A 19,618-nucleotide genomic window follows, 5' to 3' on the forward strand; every position below is an offset into this window, starting at 1 on the left:
GGTATTTTTTTACTTTATTCGATGGAAAATGACATTCCAAAATGGAATGATATATCATATGTCCACTTTTGACATTTTTGCTTAAAACAAAATTGAATTTTAAATTTCAATCTAGAGTGCCATGGCTGTGTTAAAAACACTAATTTTTAATCAAGGAGCCTTGGAAAAATAGATTTGATCGTCTAATGTTATTCGTGTCTTGTCCGGGTCAGTTAAAAGATGCACAAATCGTATTTTTAATCATATCTCAATTTTTTCAAATGGAACGAGGGTGGCTCATTAGCATATTTGGAAAAATCATTTTTTTGCGAATAATTTGGTACCACACACTTGGTGTTTTGAATCAAATTATCGTTATGAATCGCATGTTGCAATTTCAAATAAACCATATTCATTATATCATTCTATTCAGAGTGTCATTTTTTATCGAATAAAGTAAAAATATACCGAGGGTGCCATTTAAAAATCAAAAGTTGTAGTCATTTCCGGTTAAACAGGAAGTGACAGAAAACAATTGAATACGTCAATCAATCCTAATTTATGTCATATATTAATATACCAAATTTCGATTTTTTATCTGAGAATATAAAAAAGTTATAGGAGTGAGCCACTTTTGAGACGCACCCGGTATACTTGGGCTCTTTACGTTTATTAGTTTTGGGCATTATGTCTTGAACATTTAATTATCATTTATGTAATAGTTGGTTTGCATTGATTGATATGTGATAAGTTAGTTAGCACCACAGCTTATTTAGTACCAGCTATCTTAGTTTTATTTCGAGTACCTGCGTTTTACCTTCCTCGCTTGTTCTCGTAGTAGATTACAACAAAACATACATTTTTCTTAACTTTCTGGTCGTCTTATGTTTATTTTGATTTTACTTTCTGGCGGTTCGAGTAAAACCTTACAACTCTTCTATTTAAAGATTTTATAGACTAATAATAGGTAAGCATGCAGATATCGCACTAATTTATCTGAAAAAAACGTGCACAAAAACAAAAATTCTTTAAAGCTGCTTTATGAAAAGGAATTTTAGATTTATGAGTGAATTACTATATATTCAACATTCGAAAAGTAGTACTTACCATAGCGTACTCAGAACCAAGCTGGTGCTGAGTGTTTCTGACCTAAAATAGAACCTTCTATTAAAATTCAATTAATTCTATAATCAATGACTAATAATTTTTACACATTGGTAGACAAATTAGGTGACAGTTAGTGACAGTATAGAAGAGTCCTTTGTTTTACTTGGGAGTTACGTTCATTGACAATTCATTGACAACACTACGTGAACAGAAACCGCGTATATCATATTGATAGTAAGAACAAACAAAACACAACAAAACAAAATCTGATTACGTAACTACCATATGATCGAAAAAAATCAGACGTCAAAGACGGCTTGGAATGGCAATCGATCATAATTTTGGCAAGGTCAATCTCTAGACGTCATTTACTAAAAATTGACATAAAACTTGTCAAAAAATAACAATAATTATAGAAATAAGGATAGAAAGTTTCAGGATACAAAAATCTATTTCCAAAAAATTATTTTTCCCAAATTTTAATCTACACTGGCAGTAAGCGCAATTGTAAAAAAAGAAGAGTACGGGCCAAGTAAATGACGACTAGGGCTTGACCTCGCCAAAATTAACATCTATCGTCATTCCCCAGCCGTCTTTGACGCGTTTTTATTTCGATCGTAAGGTATTTTATGTAAACATTACATACAGTAATATTTATAAAAATATGTGTGTATGAATATAAATATATTTTGTAAATACATAAATAAATGTATGGTTCCGCCTTGGATTGTTCCTCCTCCCGTAGTATGCAAATCTTTGTTAGTACATGCCAAACGCTCTGTATCTGGCTCATTTATGAGAAACAAATTTGCTGAAATATCATCCAAATACAATCCTGAAAACATAATTTATACTGATGGTTCATTAACCAGTGTTCACACTGGTTGTGCTTTTGTCCACAGAGAAATACATAGTCAATTCCGATTACATTCCTACAATGATATATTAAATGCAGTTCTAGCCATTAAGGAGGCTCTAATATATATTGTTTCTTGTCCTCGGGCTTCTTGGCTGATATGCTCGGATTCATTATCTGCTCTACTATTATAGAAAAACTTTACCCCCAACATCCTTTTGAAGCACATATAATGGATTTGCGACATAGGGCAACTAGCCTAGGCTCCAATATATCTGTATTGTGGATCACTAGCCATGTGGGCATTATCGGTAATGAAAGCGCTGATTATTACGCGAAAAATGCACGTCTAAACGGTACCGATAGGTTATCAGTTTATTTCACGGGTTGTCTGCTCACAAAAATCGCCGACTGTGCAAATTTCTGGTTCAACTGGAGTGGGATCTTCTGAAGGAACCTAACAAACTCTGGAATGTAAAAAAACATTCTTCTGTGGTTTCTCCACATCGAGTTATGATCGTCGTACAGCCGTAGTAACTGATAGACTCGTGATAGGAGATTGTAGGTTTTCTCATCAATTTTTGCTTAAGGGCCAACCACCGCCTCTATGTGATAAATGTAGTAATCCTTTAACTGTCAAGCATATCCTTAAGGAATGTAATCAGTTAATTAACCTAAGTGAGGCCTGCAATCTTTCCTCAGACATGTCAGTTATTTTTTCTACAAGTGAGCAACCAAAACTTTTTGATTTTCTGTAAAGATCGGGATATATATCTAAGATATAGGTATCTAAAAAGCTACATTTTGGTTTAAAGCAACCAGTTACTAATTCAATTGTACATATTTTTACGTTTTATTGTTTTATTCTATGTTGTCTGTACCATTTACTTTTTATTTTTACAAAATCAATGTATGTACTGTACTGTTATATATAGTTATATACAATCTGTCTATAAGCGTGTTGTTTAGTAAAATGTCAAATATTGGTACCGAACTAAAATAGCAGGTGATACGCCGCTAAATAGCCTTTGATGCTGATGCGGCTTGAAAGCTAAATTTCTTCTTCTTCTTCTAAATGTATGGTATTGGCACCGCAAAGACCTCTTGTCTTATCGTCAAATATCTTTCTTCAATTTCATTCTTCAAGGTAAGATATTTGTCTAAGACTTTTCAATGTGAACTCCTGTAGTACCAGGACTACATCTTTATCTCTATCTTCAGTTTTATTTTTATGCTCCAATTCTTTGGGTTCATCTTCAGAGAGGCCAACATGTGATTGAAGTAGGTCTTATGCAAATTACTAAACTCGGCTCCTGGATAGACTTTCCTAAATCAGCAGTTTCTTTAATTTAATCTCTTATACCAAGCACCTCAACGTGGGACAATTTCGGACCATATATGGCCAAAATCTATGTTGCCATTTCTCATCGTGTGTTATGTTGGGCCCCAAAATAAGTGTGTGCCGTTTATTTTTACACCTCGCGGACCATATAAGCCTTTCCTATTTAATATGGAATTAATAAATTAATATACTTCGTAAAACAATGAACTCAATAACACCTTCAAAACAAAGATGTACAGGGTGGGTCGAATTCGACGCTTTTAAATGGAAACACCCTTTTATATAGGAGATAGACAAAAACTAATATCGGTGTCTGGAGCTCAATTTTTGTCAAAAACATGATGGTGAAAACCGCATATCGATATCTGTTACCGTTTCGGAGTTACGGGGTGTTTTTCAAAAATATGCATTTCTAACAAATCGCTGTAACTTTTTTGCTATGGAAAATGTTGTATTTTTATGAAAACATTTCTAAAGCACCTTTTTACGTAGAATTTAATGGTTTAAGTAAAATTTTTTTAAAATTAATAATTTAAGAATTATCAACAGAAAATTTGATTTTTTATACGGGACACCCTCTATATTTTTAATTAACTGAAAAGAATTTAAAATTACCTTTCCAAAAATATAGCACACTTGATATTTTATTATAATCCCCTTCGAAATACAGAATTTTTAAAAGTTCGCCACTTTTAACTAGTAGGCTTTGGACCCCTTATTGATGATATGCCCTTAATGGAACTGGAAAACATATTTTTCCAGCAAGACGACGCACCGCCTCTAACGCTGAAGTTATCAGCAAATTTTTGCAGCCAATTTCAAGAATAATTGAATAGCTAACCAAGATCCCAGCCGTTGGCCGTCAAGGCCGCCTGACTTAGTGCCCATGGATCTAATCCAATGGATATATTTGCGGAAGAATAAAGGTTCCTTATTCTTCCTTATAATCTACACAAGAATTAGAAATACTTAGCAGTTATGAGGTAGAGGGTATCTTTTACCCCCACTGAGTTAAAGAATTCCGCGAGAAATGTTTTAAAACTGCCCCGTCTGTCCATAACAGAAGACGGTCGATATGTCAAACAGCAAAATCTCATGTCTTGGTTTGCTATTTATTTTTATTACCGATTAGATATAATATTTTAAATGTGTTGATGTTAGTTAAATATATTTTAAATTGTTATAAAACTCTGTATTTCTCATAGCAAATATTATTTTCCTTTTAATTGATGCTCACAGCTAGAATTTTTTTGCATTACAGCCAGTGCCGTTCAAAGCCTACTTATTTAAAGCGGGCGAATTTTTATATACTCTATATCTCGAAGACGAATCAAGCAAAATATAAAGTGTGTTATATTTTTGGAAAGGTAATTTTAAATTATTTTCAATAAATTAAAAATATACAGGGTGTCCCATATAAAAAATCAAATTTTCTGTTGATAATTCTTAAATTATTAATTTAAAAACAATTATACTTAAACCATTAAATTCTGCATAAAAAAGTGCTTTGAAAATGTTTTCATAAAAATACAAAATTTTCCATAGCAAAAAAGTTACAGCGATTTGTTAATAATTAATGAATATTTTTGAAAAACACCCCGTAACTCCGAAACGGTAACAGATATCGATATGCGGTTTTCACCGTCATGTTTTTGACAAAAATTGAGCTCCAGACACCGATATTAGTTTTTGTCTATCTTCTATAGAAAAGGGTGTTCCCATTTAAAAGCGTCGAATTTGACCCACCCTGTACTTAACAACAGCCTAAAATCCATACAAAATAACTTATTATTTTTTCTCAAAAGACACTACAAGATTAAAAAACTTTGTGTTTTCTAGAACTTTCCTAAAAAGAGGATAAATATTTTTATTGTAGATTAAAGCAAGATTGAAACAAGCGCAAGAGAAAATTCGAGAAGAAAACCTTCGTCTTCAGGAACAACTAAATGATGCAGTGAAACTTCATGAAAAGTTGAAATATCAAACTACCAAGCTGCTTTCGTCTAAATACTCCGCTACAAGACTAAAACCTTATGGGCCTAAATCATCACCTCCTTACTCAACAGGGCCTAAATCGACATTACCGTTCCCTACAGGGCCTATCACGCCTTCTAATGCTTTGAACGGTCCAGTCATTGATGGTAAGTGATTTACTTCTTTTTACTGAATATAATAACAGAAATATAAGTAAATACAATGCGCAAATAGTCCCTAAGGTTATCATAAAAAACATTGTAATTACAATGAATATACTCTTCAAATTTTATCATCGATTGATATTTCAAAGTCATAGCGATGCTGTTTTTTCGAGATAATAAGGTATAATTTCTAACATATAATTTTATTGAACAATATGTAATATTATTTTACCTTCTAGGTTATTTTTATAAAAAATTATTTTTGTTTTGATTTGCTTAATTCTCTAAATAATAATACATTTACTGATATTATTTTGAAGATAGGGACTAATTATAAAATATATCTATCTGAAAATGTATATATGTTACGGCTAAAATGGATACTAACTGAAACCGCTATTATTTTGAAGGAATCCGCCCATTCTTGCAAAATAGCAGGCAGTCAACGGCTAGTTTACAAACTAGCTGGTTAGTTTGCAAACTATATATTCGTATTAGATAATGTCATAATAATTTTATATTTTTGTTTTCATATTAACTAGTTATTTTAGTTAGTTTGTATAATAATCATTTATAATTTTGGCTAATGTGATAACTCCATTAGTTTTAGTCACCCAAAATAGCAAGATTCTTGGCTAGTTCACGAACTAAAATCCTTGCAATTTAAGAGTGAGATTATGCCTATACATATTATATTCTTTATGTTGAAGAGCTTACTTGTGTTTCTGTGTTTGTACGCGTATTTATGTGATTTTGTCAGCTTAAGGAGGGTTCAAGTAGCAAAATAAATAAAAAAAAGTAATGATTAGTTCTAAAATTGGAGCATTCAAACAGCCAAATAAAATAATAAATATACTTTTGCAAATGAGCAATACGTTAAAATTGGATAAATATTTAGTTTTCTGTTTAGTAGTTGTTTATAATAATTTTAGTATTTGCAATGTATTTATTTATTCAACGGCAATATACTTATCTATTCGTATTCAAATTCTGCAATAAAATAAATCCAAATCCTGAAAGTATTTCTGAAATATCTCTTATATTATTTTTTACTATTCTCATTTTATCTTATTTTATTTCTGTTTGAACCATTTCAGTAGTTATGTACTATACGACTTTCCGCTATATATTTCGTTTTATTTATTTTTTCGTTAGTTTGTGTTTAAAACTTGTTAAAATTTATTTTTATAAATAAATGTTTGAAATGAAAATTAAATTTATCATTTTATCATATTTTCCTATCCATCCTAACACTGTATATTGTATATTTACCAACAAAAACAATTAAAATAAATTCTGTAAACTATCTGGTAAGTATATCAACTAGCAGCTATTTTAGTAAACTGAGGTAAAATCCCCATCTTAACCAGATTTTGAAAATAGTTTGCATACTAACCAATCAAAACATAAACTAGCTGCGGTTGTCTGCTATTTTGCAAGAATAGACGGATTCCTTCAAAATAACGGCGCTTTTAATTAGTTTGCAAAATACCTGGCTAGTTTTAAAACTAGCCAAGTACCCATTTTAGCCGTAACATATATTATATTATTTTAACAAAAACTTAGAAGAAAATTCTTTGAAAGACTTCCTCTTTGTATGTTATTTTACATCAAATATATTTCACAAAACCTTAGTTGTTTTATTTATGTCAAACCAGCGATTTTTGGAAAATTACTAGTTCTGTGACAATAACAATGAACTTGAAAAGTAAAAGTTCAGATTTACTAAAACAATGCCGAAAGAAAGTGTAAATTAAATGAAAAATAAACCTCGTATTATTTTCCAATCTATTAATTCATTAATACAGAACTACCATACAATCGAAAATAAAACAGTGTTAGAGCTGGCTTGGATATAAAGACATGTAGTAGTTATATAGATGAAGAGGATGCCATTTTTTAAATCATGCGTTATATCCTGAAAAAAATGTCATTAAATAATAAATTACCTTCTTTTAGTTATACCCATTTACCAAATTAGATAACTAAAATAAAATGTTAATTTTTATTCAGACCCTGAAAATATGACCAGATATCCAATTTCAAAAAAAAACATGATAATATACTTCTCAAGAAGAATATCATTCAAAAACACAATTTTAATTTTCTTTTAACTAAAAATACCTAACTTAGAAATTATTCTGTATAACTACTAATATATATATATATATATATATATATATATATATATATATATATATATATATATATATATATATATATATATATATATATATATATATATATATATACAGGCCAGAGCAATGGATCTCTAGGCATAGGAATTACATGCATTGGAATGAAACGCCTATAAAAAGTCTATGCTTAAACAGAGATGGACAACAACTTCCCCGTTTCCACTTCCACTACGACTGTCTACTTAGACAAACTCCAATAAGATAACAAATTTTGAAAATTCCGCCACCTCCCATCCACTCATGATACCCATCTCCCTGCCCTTTATTTATCGCCATTATTTTATTTCCCTTCCCGCGCCTCCGCACCTCGCTATTCTGACTCCCGTCAGTTCATCACAGAGTTGCCAGGTCTACCGGTTTCGTCTGTAAGCTACCGATCTACCGATTTAAAGAAAAATCTAACGATATATTCAACTGCGTCTTTAGTTTTTACAATAGAAGCACTTATAAAAAGCTGACTTATTTGACTAAAAATTAAGCGACTGCCGTGTTGGAATCTGTATAATTTGACTTTATTATTGTTTCATTAAATTTTATTTAGTAATAACACACATACAGGTCATCGTTCTGTCTAGTTGCAGAGTTACAGAGATATTCCTAAAAATCCTTATTACTCCTTATTACTCCTTATTAGGCGCGGTATTGGCGACATGCCCGAAGAAGTTGATATCTTTTGAAAAGATTTTATTTCATTCATCTACTAAAGTTGAACCCATATTTTCCCCAAAAAATGTAAACAAAAAACAAAATTTAAGTTAAGAAACAACCTAAATTCGGACAAATATTTTAGTGATTTTCCCGTCAAAAAAATATATTATATGGAAAAAGAATTGAGAGTTGCTACAGCTTTCCCATTGAAATGAAATTAATTTTAGATATCACTCATCAAAATGTGTACAAAGAAGTGACTGCTACACTAATTTGTGACTGCTATCCCTACTTGTTATAGTTTTATATGTTTTTATTAATATATTAATATTATTTAATTAAATATTTATTTTTAATATCAAATAATATACCTAGCTATTTCTAATTCTTGTTATATTTATTATATTTGTATTTTATTTGAGTGATATATTATTACGACACATAGGAATGCTAATTTTGGACTTAAATATTATATTTTATTTTGTTTCTGTACTTTTGATTTTTGTTGAAGATCACCGAGAATTTTGTTCTCGTATGGAATTATAATCTAACCAACCCGGCAACCCTGTTCGGCTACTCCTTATAAAGTTTTTTTCGGCCTAATTCCTTTGTCACAGCCGCGGCTTTGTCAAGCGCCGCCGCCGACCGACTGTGTCGGGGCGACTGCTAGGAAGATCGTACAGTATTGCCATTTCATAGAATTGCACTTGCTATTTTAGAAATGATTTCAAAGTTTTGCATGTTACTTTTCGTTTTAGAAAGAAGTTATGTGCCTAGAGAAAACATTCTTAAAATTGTTTCGTACTTTATTTAATATTTCATTAAGTAGGCAAGATAATGGGATTAGAAGATTTAGGATTTTGACAAGCCAACATAATTTCGATTTAATTGAATGGCAACACTGTCCGTCCTGTTTCTATTTTTTCGATTCTGTTCTATTAGTAGGCGGTAGCCCCCACAAGCGTCTTAAAGACCCGCCCGGCGCCCCTCTCACAGGGGCTCTCTCTCGTCGTATCACTTCTATGATCACTTCCCTATACGATGGTAGGGAAAAGACACTTTATCCGTCTCTGTTGCACTGCAGTGTATTTTGCAGCCTTACCATCTTTTTTTATCGCATTGAAAACCTCCTATTGCTAATATTCCTTTGCCAGCAGTGTATATATATATATATATATATATATATATATATATATATATATATATATATATATATATATATATATATATATATATATATATATATATATATATATATATATATATATATATATATATAGAAAAATGTTTAAAATATATTTCACAGAAATAAAACTAAAAGCTATTTCAAAAGTCAGATGATGTACGTGAGTTTTAGCACCTAGTCAACAACAAACTTCAATAAAATCTACAATCTCGCATTCTTCTTTACAACTAAAAACTGAATGGGATCATGAAGAGAATGCAAGCGTGCTAAAAATTCGTCATGCTGTTAACCACAAAACCCGTCGATATTTGGTTCGAATGATGAGTGTAAAAACATCGTAAAAATAATCTTAATTATTTATTAGAATACTTAATAAAAACGATCACAGGAGAACGTAAATTATTAACCTAAAAATATGGTCTCACTATTAAGGAAAAATCAAAAATATAGAAAATTAAGGAAAAATCAAATATATACACACATGGCCAAAATTATCTTTTAAAAATATACGGAAAGGAATTTAAAGAATCTTTTTTTATACATAGCTTTGATAATCTGTAATAAACATTTTTTGTTAAAATGAATATGGTAAACAATGTTTATCGTTAAGACCCAATATTATTACAAATTCTTGCACATTTCGATTTGTGGTCTCTTGGGTTTCAGAAGAAATTTGACCATCGTTTTCGCCTTAAAATGCCTAGAAACATTATTTCAAAGTTTAATAGAGTCAGTAACACTGTCTCAACAGGGCTACCGACAAGTTGCAATAGCTGAAATTGTAGGAGTTAACCAAAGCGATGTTTTGCGAATATTAAAAAAATCAGGGAGACAAAGGAGGTTACAGATCGGTCTGGAAGAAGAAAGTAGAGTTACTACTGCTGTGTAAGACTGTCAAATATCCCTAATTGCACGACGTAATCTTCTGCTTTCTAGTACTGCTATTAAAAATGAGTTAGCTCGCCTTGAAGGAGTAAATATTTCAAGAAAGACCATAGCAAGAAGACCCCATGACTTAATTTACAGCACAAAATTAGGCGACTACAATGGGCTGAGGAGATGAGAGCAAATGGAATTTAATTAATTAACTAATTGGAATTTCGTCATGTTTAGTGATGAAACAAGAATAAGACGCGCGACGAACTTTGGTCTGGAGAGCATCTGGAAGACGAGCACGGTTGAATCCAGCTCAACCCCGTGTCTCATTTCAAGGGGGAAGCATTATGGTATGGGCAGGTATAATGCACGGAGATCGAACTCCTCTTGTTTTTATTGATGGCACAATAACAGGTGCCTCATATCTTAGAGACGTTTTAGAGCCTATTGTGCGACCATTTCGAGGGGCAGTGGGGGACGAATTTGTTTACATGGACGATAATGCTCCTCCCCATCGCACTTTAGCGAGTCGCGAATTTTGTGAGGAAGAGGGTATAAGAAAACTGTGATGGCCACCGATGTCTCCAGACATGCTAAAACGCCATATTGCCAAAAGGAATGATCCTCCCCGTACCTTAAATGAATTGAAAATTGCTGCGCGCGAAACATGGGAAGCCATTCCTCAACAGCCTAGTTGGATTTAGATTTTTAATTTTATATTAGTTAGTCGTTTAGTAAGCCAATATGTCCAAAAATATAAAAAGAATCATATTAGGTCCAAAACAAAATAAAAATATAGCTTTATGCAATAATTTTGGCCATGTGGGTAAAAGAACTAGAAACATCTGCATCTAACAAAATGTTAAATATTTTAACAGCCATAAATATCACTACAATAATAAATAAAGCAATAAATAACTGATTATTAGAGTAACATTCTAATAATAGGATAATCATATTTATTGATGAAATTGATGAACGGAAACTAAATACTAAACCACTCAGAATTATTTACATATAAAGTTGGTTTATAAATAAATACTAAATTGTATTTTTTTAGATACAGGCATCGACTTACCAACAGGATACATTCCAGAACCAAGTGGTCCTCAGAAATCGCCAGCTATAGCTCTACCTCAACCAACCGGACATCAGCTAAATCAATTCAATAATCAATACTACCCCTTCGAACAGTTACCTCAATCACCCGTTAACTTTAGGCCAACTCAATCACCAATTTCTCAAGGACCAGTCTATCATCCAGAATCGGTACAACATGATCCTCATGGTCCAATATTCAAACCATCTCAAATAGCCAGTACAGTTCAAAGCAGTAATAATAATTATGGAACAAGTTCGGATGTTTTGTTCCAAAAGGCTGTTGAAGTTGATCCAAGGAATGGAGCTGTAATAAATAGAAGACAGGATATCAAATCGGATTCTTCTAAGGAAATTCAGGATATAACAAGAATAATAGATGCACGAGTTGAAAACCCATCAAATAAAAAAATCACTCAGGATGTAAGTACAAATAAATAATTTACATAAAACATTAATCACAAACTATTAGACTCTGACAAGTCATTTTCGGAAAATCTATTTATCACATTTTTTTTTCGATAATAAAACTAAAGAAATATCCAAACTAATCGTATCGGAAACAACGGTACAGCCTGTAATAAAGTAAGTGGGTAGTAAAATATCATATCAATTAAATATAGCTTCACTATGTATATTGCTATTGTTATTGATTGTTTTTCTCAAAATTAATGGACCGTCCTATTCAGGAAACACTGCGACCTCTAATGTACAGGGTGTCCGACTTAAGATGGATACAAGCCAATATCTTGATTGTTTGTTGAGCGATCTTTTTCATTTTTGGCAAAAGGCTGTATAAGATGTACATTTTGCCCAGGGTAAGAAATGCGATACCTCATAGACGTTACGTTTTAATGGGGTTTGATATTTTTCGAGTCAAGAGTAAACTACCCTTAGGACAGTATTTATTTCAAATCTGATAAATTATATTGAATCCTTCTTACCCAAGATACTTAAATTCTAATTTTGATAAATATAGATACAGGGTGTGTTATTAAAATAAGACATTTTCATTTTTATTATTATTTTTTAAGTACTTACGACGCCACTGGTTTATTATCAATAACCAATTATCAATTAATAATCGATTTAAGTTTTTAGATAGCTTTCATAATAATTAAGATACGATACAAAAAAAACTAAATATTTTTAATTTATTTTGTTTACTTTAAAAAATTGTTTTTTAAGTTTGCTAATACAAATGAATAAAATGAGTTACAAAATAATTTAAAAACCTAGTTTTCAATAGAATCTGATATATGATTTTTATTCGTTTTATTGAGGAATATTTTAAAAAACCCAAATAGTTATTTAAAACAATCCCTATTAACTTTGGAAAATATGCTACAAACAAAGATTTATAAAACTATAACAAACTAAAAGTCATCATCTTCGACCATCTTCAACCAAACTTAAATGGATTATTAATTGATAATTGGATATAACTGGTTATTGATAATAAACCAGTTGTTTATCCAGTGGCGTCGTAAGTACTTAAAAAAATAATAATAAAAATAAAAATGTCTTATTTTAATGACACACCCTGTATCAATATTTATAAAAAAATTGAACTTAAGTATCTTAGGTAAGGAGGATTCAATATAATTTATCAGATTTGAAATAAATACTGTCCTAAGGGTAGTTTACTTTTGACACGAAAACTATCAAACCCCATTAAAACGTACGTCTATGAGGTATCGCATTTCTTATCCTGGGCAAAATGTACGTCTTATAGCCATACAGCCTCCTACCAAAAATGAAAAAGTCGCTCAACAAACAATCAAGATATTGGCTTGTATCCATCTTAAGTGGGATAACCTGTATATGGTGATTGTGCCCTTTCTATATCTGTACCCAGTCTCCTATCTCTGTGACCTACACCAGCTTCTGTAGGTAATTGATAGGGGTGGGAGCATAATTCCTCCGATTCTAGCCTTACTTTCCCAAATAGATAGATTCTGCTTGTGATCCAGAGCCTCGCCGTGATATATTATGGGTTTTGCTGTTTCAAGGTCTTTAACGCACGTTTCAAGGTCTTTAGCTGCACTAAAGACTTCCTTTATACAGTTTGAGCTTGTTCATATAGAACTTGGCAGCCATAGGTCCCGTCAAGAGACCTGCTGTTATCCGTACTTCATCACCAGACCGTTTTGTGGTTTTAGAATTAGGTCCTTGGATTATATTGTTGCCAGGGGCACATGCCTTACTATGCCGGTGCCCCTGGCAAGGATCCTTGTTCTGCTATCCTCAAGAAGGCATGTGCTTGTTTCTTCATCCAATTTCCTTAGACGCCGCGATGACCGGCTATCCAGAATGATTTAATAATGTCCGTTACTGTCAAGTCCGTGAGTTTATGCAGGCATTTTCAAACGATTCTCGACGATACGACTCGTGAAGGATTTATGTGTCGCCTGACTCTCTGTTCATGTATTGATGAACTTTCCTGAGTAAGCTCTTCTAAAGTTTTTGATAGTGCTAATGAAGTGCACTTTGAAATAATTACAGCTAAGCATTAAAACTACATTGTTTGAATATACAGGGTTGTTCACCACATACGACACGGTGTATTGTAGCTGAACGATTAGATTTTTACAAATTGTAAGTTTTGGGTTTGTTGAAGGACTATTAGAGCTACAATACAGAGATACAGAGTGTCCAAAATAAATAAAAAATTTCAAAGTGTTATTTTTTAAATGGAACACCTTGTATATTATTACATTTTTAGTTTCTACGATTAAAATATAGATAAATTTAATTAAGGTTTATTCTAATTAAACCTTACCGTTTTTGAAATATTTTCAGTTTTGTGAAATAAAAAGTAAGGCAGTAAAAATTTTAAGGCTTCATTTCTCCAAGGGTATGAAAGTTTTTATTGCAAAATAAAAACACTAAATCACCACAATACACCAAAACACTTTTACTTTTACACTGGACGCGCGTTTCGCTAACCATGTTAGCATCATCAGCAGATGATTATAAACTGAAAGTCAGTTTATAATCGAAAAATCGCGAAACGCGCGTCCAGTGTAAAAGTAAAAGTGTTTTGGTATATTGTGGTGATTTAGTGTTTTTATTTTGCTGTGTAACACCAAAGGTTCCAACCCTCAACTGTAAAGTTTTTATTACTAAATATTTACTGAAGTTTATTTATTGATCAATTATTGTGTTGCTATAATTAAAATAATACTACCTCATATAGAGTGTCTAAAAATTTATTTCAAATAATTTCTAGCTTTAAACGGGAATAACTTGTTTATTTTAAATAGAACACCCTGTATATTTTAGGAGAATCAGATGCCTAATTTAATTGCCTATCAAATTGTATTATACCATTTTTACCTATCCGTTCAAGTTTTCGTAGAAAATGCAATTTCTTATAATTTAGACCTCATTTATCAATATACCCATGGAATATTGACATTTTAGATTGTTTTCAAAGCAACAAATGTACAAAATGTACAGGTGCTGAAAACGATAATATTACCAGCTCGTTTGTATACAAAAAGAAAACTATTTAAATCTTTATAAAACAGTATACCAATGAAATATACCACCATTATTTCCGCCCAAATATTAATTAATTACACACTTAACTGTGTTACTTAATAAATTATTCTAAATAAATGTGGATATGAATCAGAAATCAATATAATCAGTGGCGGTTAGAGAGGGGGGGGCCATGGGGCCCGACCCCCCCCCCTAAAATCTGTAAATTGGGTTAAATATTAAGCTTTTGGGTTAAAAATGGCGCCCTAAATTGCATATTCTACATTACTTTTTATTTGCCCCCCCCCTTAAAAATAAATTCCTGTATTCGCCCTTGAATATAATAATAAGTTATGAAAATGAACGTCGCTGTTGTTATAAATAAGCATTCGTCAAAAAATGAAATAAATTGTTTACGGTGTTACTTTTTACCACACTTTCTAATACACATACAAAATTCACACATTCAGTTTTTTAATATTTGGAGCAATTATTATATCAATCAACGCAAAGAGTCAATTATAGTTTGAATACTGGAATCATATTAATTGGTCCTCTTTAACAAATATTTAAACATTTTTTTTATTTTTTAATAAAATAAACGAACTATGTCGACCATATTAGTATCTGTACGCTTTAAAAATTTGTTACATCTTTAAAAATAATCTAAAATGTCAATATTCCATGGGTATATTGATAAATGAGGTCTAAATTATATGAAAATGCATTTTCTACGAAAATTTGAAGAAATAGATAAAAATGGTATAATACAATTTGATAGACAATTAAATTGTGCATCTCATTCTCAGAGAATATACAGGCTGTCCCATTCAAATTAAACAAGTTATTGCCGTTTAAATCTAGTAATTATTTAAAATAAATTTCTAGACACTCTGTATAAGGTAGTATAATTTTGATTATTGCAACACAATAACTGATCAATAAGTAAACTTCAGTAAATATTTAGTATTACAAACTTTGATACCCTTGGAGAAATGAAGCCTTAAAATTTTTACTGCAATTTCACAAAATTGAAAATATTTCAAAAACTGTAAGGTTTAAGTGTGATAAACCTTAATCAAATTTGCCTTTATTTTAATCGCAAAAACTAAAAATGTAATAATATACAGGGTGTTCCATTTAAAAAAATATAACATTGATATTTTTTATTTATTTGGGACACTCTGTATCTTGTAAAAATATTTTTAAATTGTTCTCGTTCTAATAGTTCTTCAACGAACCCAAAACTTACAATTTGTAAAAATCTTTTCGTTTAGCTACAATACTCCGTGTCGTATGTGGTGGACAACCCTGTATATTGTATATACAGAAAATAACATTGCAAGCAAAAAATATTGGCTAGAATACAAATTAAAAAAAATAGGAACAACGTCTTTGTCAAGAACTTAAAATGTTGACTCTAGGTTTTTTTTAAGAGCAGATCGCCTATTTCACTTCTATATACTCTGCTATTTCACATATTGTACAGACGTTCCACATTTTTCATAATTTTGTAATGAATATACTTATTAATAAGTACCTTAATGCGGTTGTAATGCGGACCAGTGCAATTATCCGTTTGGCTCAAGAAAGGGAGGAATTCCAATTGATGGTCGCCAACCTCCGATGAGGAGAAGGCACATGAAGAAGAAGAATACTAATACCAAACAAAAAAAACTTGAAGAAACTGCCTTTGATTTTATATCTTCCATTTCTTTAAATACATTTATGTTGTCTATATCTAATAGCATTAGTTAATAAATTATGTTTTACTCTTAACATTTTAGGATATCTATATTTTTCTTCTAAATATTTTAGGATATCTACCAAGCGGCAGCCATAACTTTTGACCCATCCTATTCACCGATACTGGATAAGATAGATAAAGTCCTAATGGGAATCGGCTTCAAAGATGAACCCTGTAAGGAGAGATTAGTCTGTAGTATGTACAAGAATCCCACCAAGTACAGTCCGTATAGTAATTTGCTGTCGGCTGAACTAAGCAGGTAAGCAGTTTTCTTTAATTTTAATTTCAGAACCATGTTATCAAGATTAGTTCTTTACATGAACAAAATGCCATTCATAAGCCTTGCGATTAACTATTATGCGGTGCTTGACAAGCAATTACAAAAATGGTCACATACAGTGAGCCAACAAATTTCTACAATAGCGAAAAAAATTACAAGGACAGAGACAAGTAAAAAAAAACGCCAAAATATACAGCAGATTTCATAAGTATAACCAGGAAAATTGTCTAAACTGTAGTGAGTCTACTAACAGGTGGGATTAATGGACGAAGACATGTGCAGATTTTGTCAATTAGAAGAAGAAATATCAGAACACATTTTGTCAATGTCGGTTTGTCAAGTCCAGCAAATGTACGGTTTTTTGTATTAGGCAGAGATAAGCCATTTGGAAAGAGCTATATACGGGGTTCAGTCTCCAATATTTTTTGAAAAGGATGCTATTGGAGAATGTAAGATAGAGACCAGCCAGTACTGTAGCTTTATTTATTTAAATAAAAATATTTATTTATCTAAATAGAGCGACCATCGAGCCGCCACATCAAGTAAGGCAATAGCAAACCACCTTGAGTATATTTGTCCAGTAGAGCCTCTCAAATAGTACCGTACGAATTCGACGATAAACTGTAGATCTCGTGTACTTGTAAACATTGATGACACATATTACAAGTACATGTGAGGAATCGTCAACAAAAAGATCAGAGAATGGCAATAACAGATCAGTAACGATCGCAGTAGAATAAGCCTATATCCACCTGAAAGAATATAATATCTATACCGGGTGTTGCATCGTCGAGCGGGACATAGGAAATCCCATGTAAATTTTAATGGGGTCAATTATTGGCTTCCCTAATTATTTTAGAGAATAATTCTATTTAGGTTTATTAAAGAGCACTAAAACCCACATTCAAAAGAATACCTTTAGATATTTTTAATTAGCGCGTTTACTAGTTATCGCCGATTTCTTTTTAAGTATTTCTTCTTTCTTATGGCCGTGTATTTACTTATGAGCACCAGTCAAGGTAAAAGATAACTGTCAAGTGAAGTTGTCATTTCAGAAATTTATCTATTTTTTTAAATATAAATATTTAGTGCTTTATTATTATTATTAAAAACTCATACCTACATCGAAAATATTAGCCATGAATTACACTACCGAAGAAACAATATTGATGATTAAATGGTATTATCAAGGAAATAGTTGGTAAGGTGTCGGACATGTTTGCTGCTCTGTATCCGAATAGACTGATACTTGGAAAATTGTTTTAATAGTTTTAACGGAAACGTTATTGGCCTAAATCATACAGTAAATTGGCCAGCAAGGTCTCCTGATATTTCGCCAAATGATTTCTTTCTCTGGTGCCATTTAAAAAACAGGATATACAAGGATAAAAAATACCTAAATCTAGACGAGTTAAAAAATGCTATTTCTGCCGAATGTAATAGAATTTCAGTTTACCAACTAGCGAATGTAAGAAGAGAATTTTATGATCACCTGGGTTATTGTCTAGCAGTCGATGGAGGAATATTTGAACATCTTTTGAAATCCTCAAGTTCTAACAATTTAATAGTACCTAAATTAATAAGTTATTGAATATTGTAATAATACTATAATTAACCTTGTAATTGATTACTTTATTTTACTTTAATTCATATTAATTTGTATTTATAAATACATCTTTAAGATTTCCGATTTAGGAATGAGTTATCAATAATAATAAGGCACTAAATAGGTAAATTTATGAAATGACAACTTCATTTGACAGTTATCTTTTACCTTGACTGGTGCTCATAAGTAAATACAGGGCCATAAGAAAGGAGAAATATTTAAAAAGATATGGGCGATAACTCGTAAACAAGCTAATCAAAAATATCTAAAGTTTTTGAATGTGGGTTTTAGTGCTTTTCAATAAACCTAAATAGAATTATTCTCTAAAATAATTAGGGAAGCCAATAATTGACCCCATTAAAATTTACATGGGATTTCCTATATCCCGTCCGACAATGCAACACCCGGTATAGTAAGTTTCTTTTATTAAATAAATGGAGCTCTGCAATGCATGATACCTCCAAAGGATCTGTAAAAAAATCTGTAACGAATTTTTTATCCATAAAATTATCTTGTCTTTTGCTCTTCTTGAAATACAGAGTTTTTGTAATAAATATTTAAATATTTTACCAAATTTTATTTGTGGTGTATGTATGAGTCTTCTGTTTGTGTTCTACCGTCATAGGACGAAACAAAAAATAACTAATTTTTTCCCAACTTCGTAGAGAACCATACAGAATTATCATTTATGTGTACCGGTAAAATTAATTAATACCAACTGTGACAGCTGCTTCTTAGAATTTTCAACCCATTCATAACATTGTTTACATGGAAAATCTACGACAGGTCAAAACACCGAACCGAACGTATTACTAAAACCGTGACTTTTTTCGGAATTTTTACGCCGTTACCCACTTTCTCATAGCATCTTTTCGACCGTGATCCACTTAATTCACTTGTACTTCCTACGGTACCGGTTTTCATATCAATTCTAATCGGTAATTACTCAAAACTCATTCGAAACATTTCGCTAAACACTGTTATTCTTTTGGCGGAAATGGGTGTTTGCGGAAGATATTATTAAGTTTGCGGAAGATATATTATTAAATACTTACTAGCCTACGAGGTATC

At 31.5% G+C, this 19,618-nt stretch overlaps 1 protein-coding gene and 1 long non-coding RNA gene across 2 annotated transcripts in view; one reads left to right on the forward strand and one right to left on the reverse strand.

Moving 5' to 3' along the window:
* The window catches only part of LOC115891700, a 68,022-nt gene that overhangs the window by 39,355 nt on the left and 9,049 nt on the right, over positions 1–19,618 (forward strand). The window contains exons 5-7 of the mRNA XM_030912241.1: positions 5,161–5,425; positions 11,391–11,851; positions 16,733–16,920. Coding sequence (XP_030768101.1) covers positions 5,161–5,425; positions 11,391–11,851; positions 16,733–16,920 — 914 coding nt within the window. The remainder of the gene's footprint in view (positions 1–5,160; positions 5,426–11,390; positions 11,852–16,732; positions 16,921–19,618) is intronic.
* LOC115891707 lies at positions 631–11,529 on the reverse strand. The gene is made up of 3 exons (XR_004051893.1): positions 11,409–11,529; positions 1,087–1,128; positions 631–975 (listed from the first exon to the last, which is right to left on the reverse strand). It is a non-coding gene; the product is annotated as an uncharacterized LOC115891707 (long non-coding RNA).

The sequence above is a fragment of the Sitophilus oryzae genome, unplaced genomic scaffold (assembly GCF_002938485.1).
Source record: "Sitophilus oryzae breed Bouriz unplaced genomic scaffold, Soryzae_2.0 scaffold_1190_pilon_pilon, whole genome shotgun sequence".
NCBI lineage: Eukaryota > Metazoa > Arthropoda > Insecta > Coleoptera > Curculionidae > Sitophilus > Sitophilus oryzae.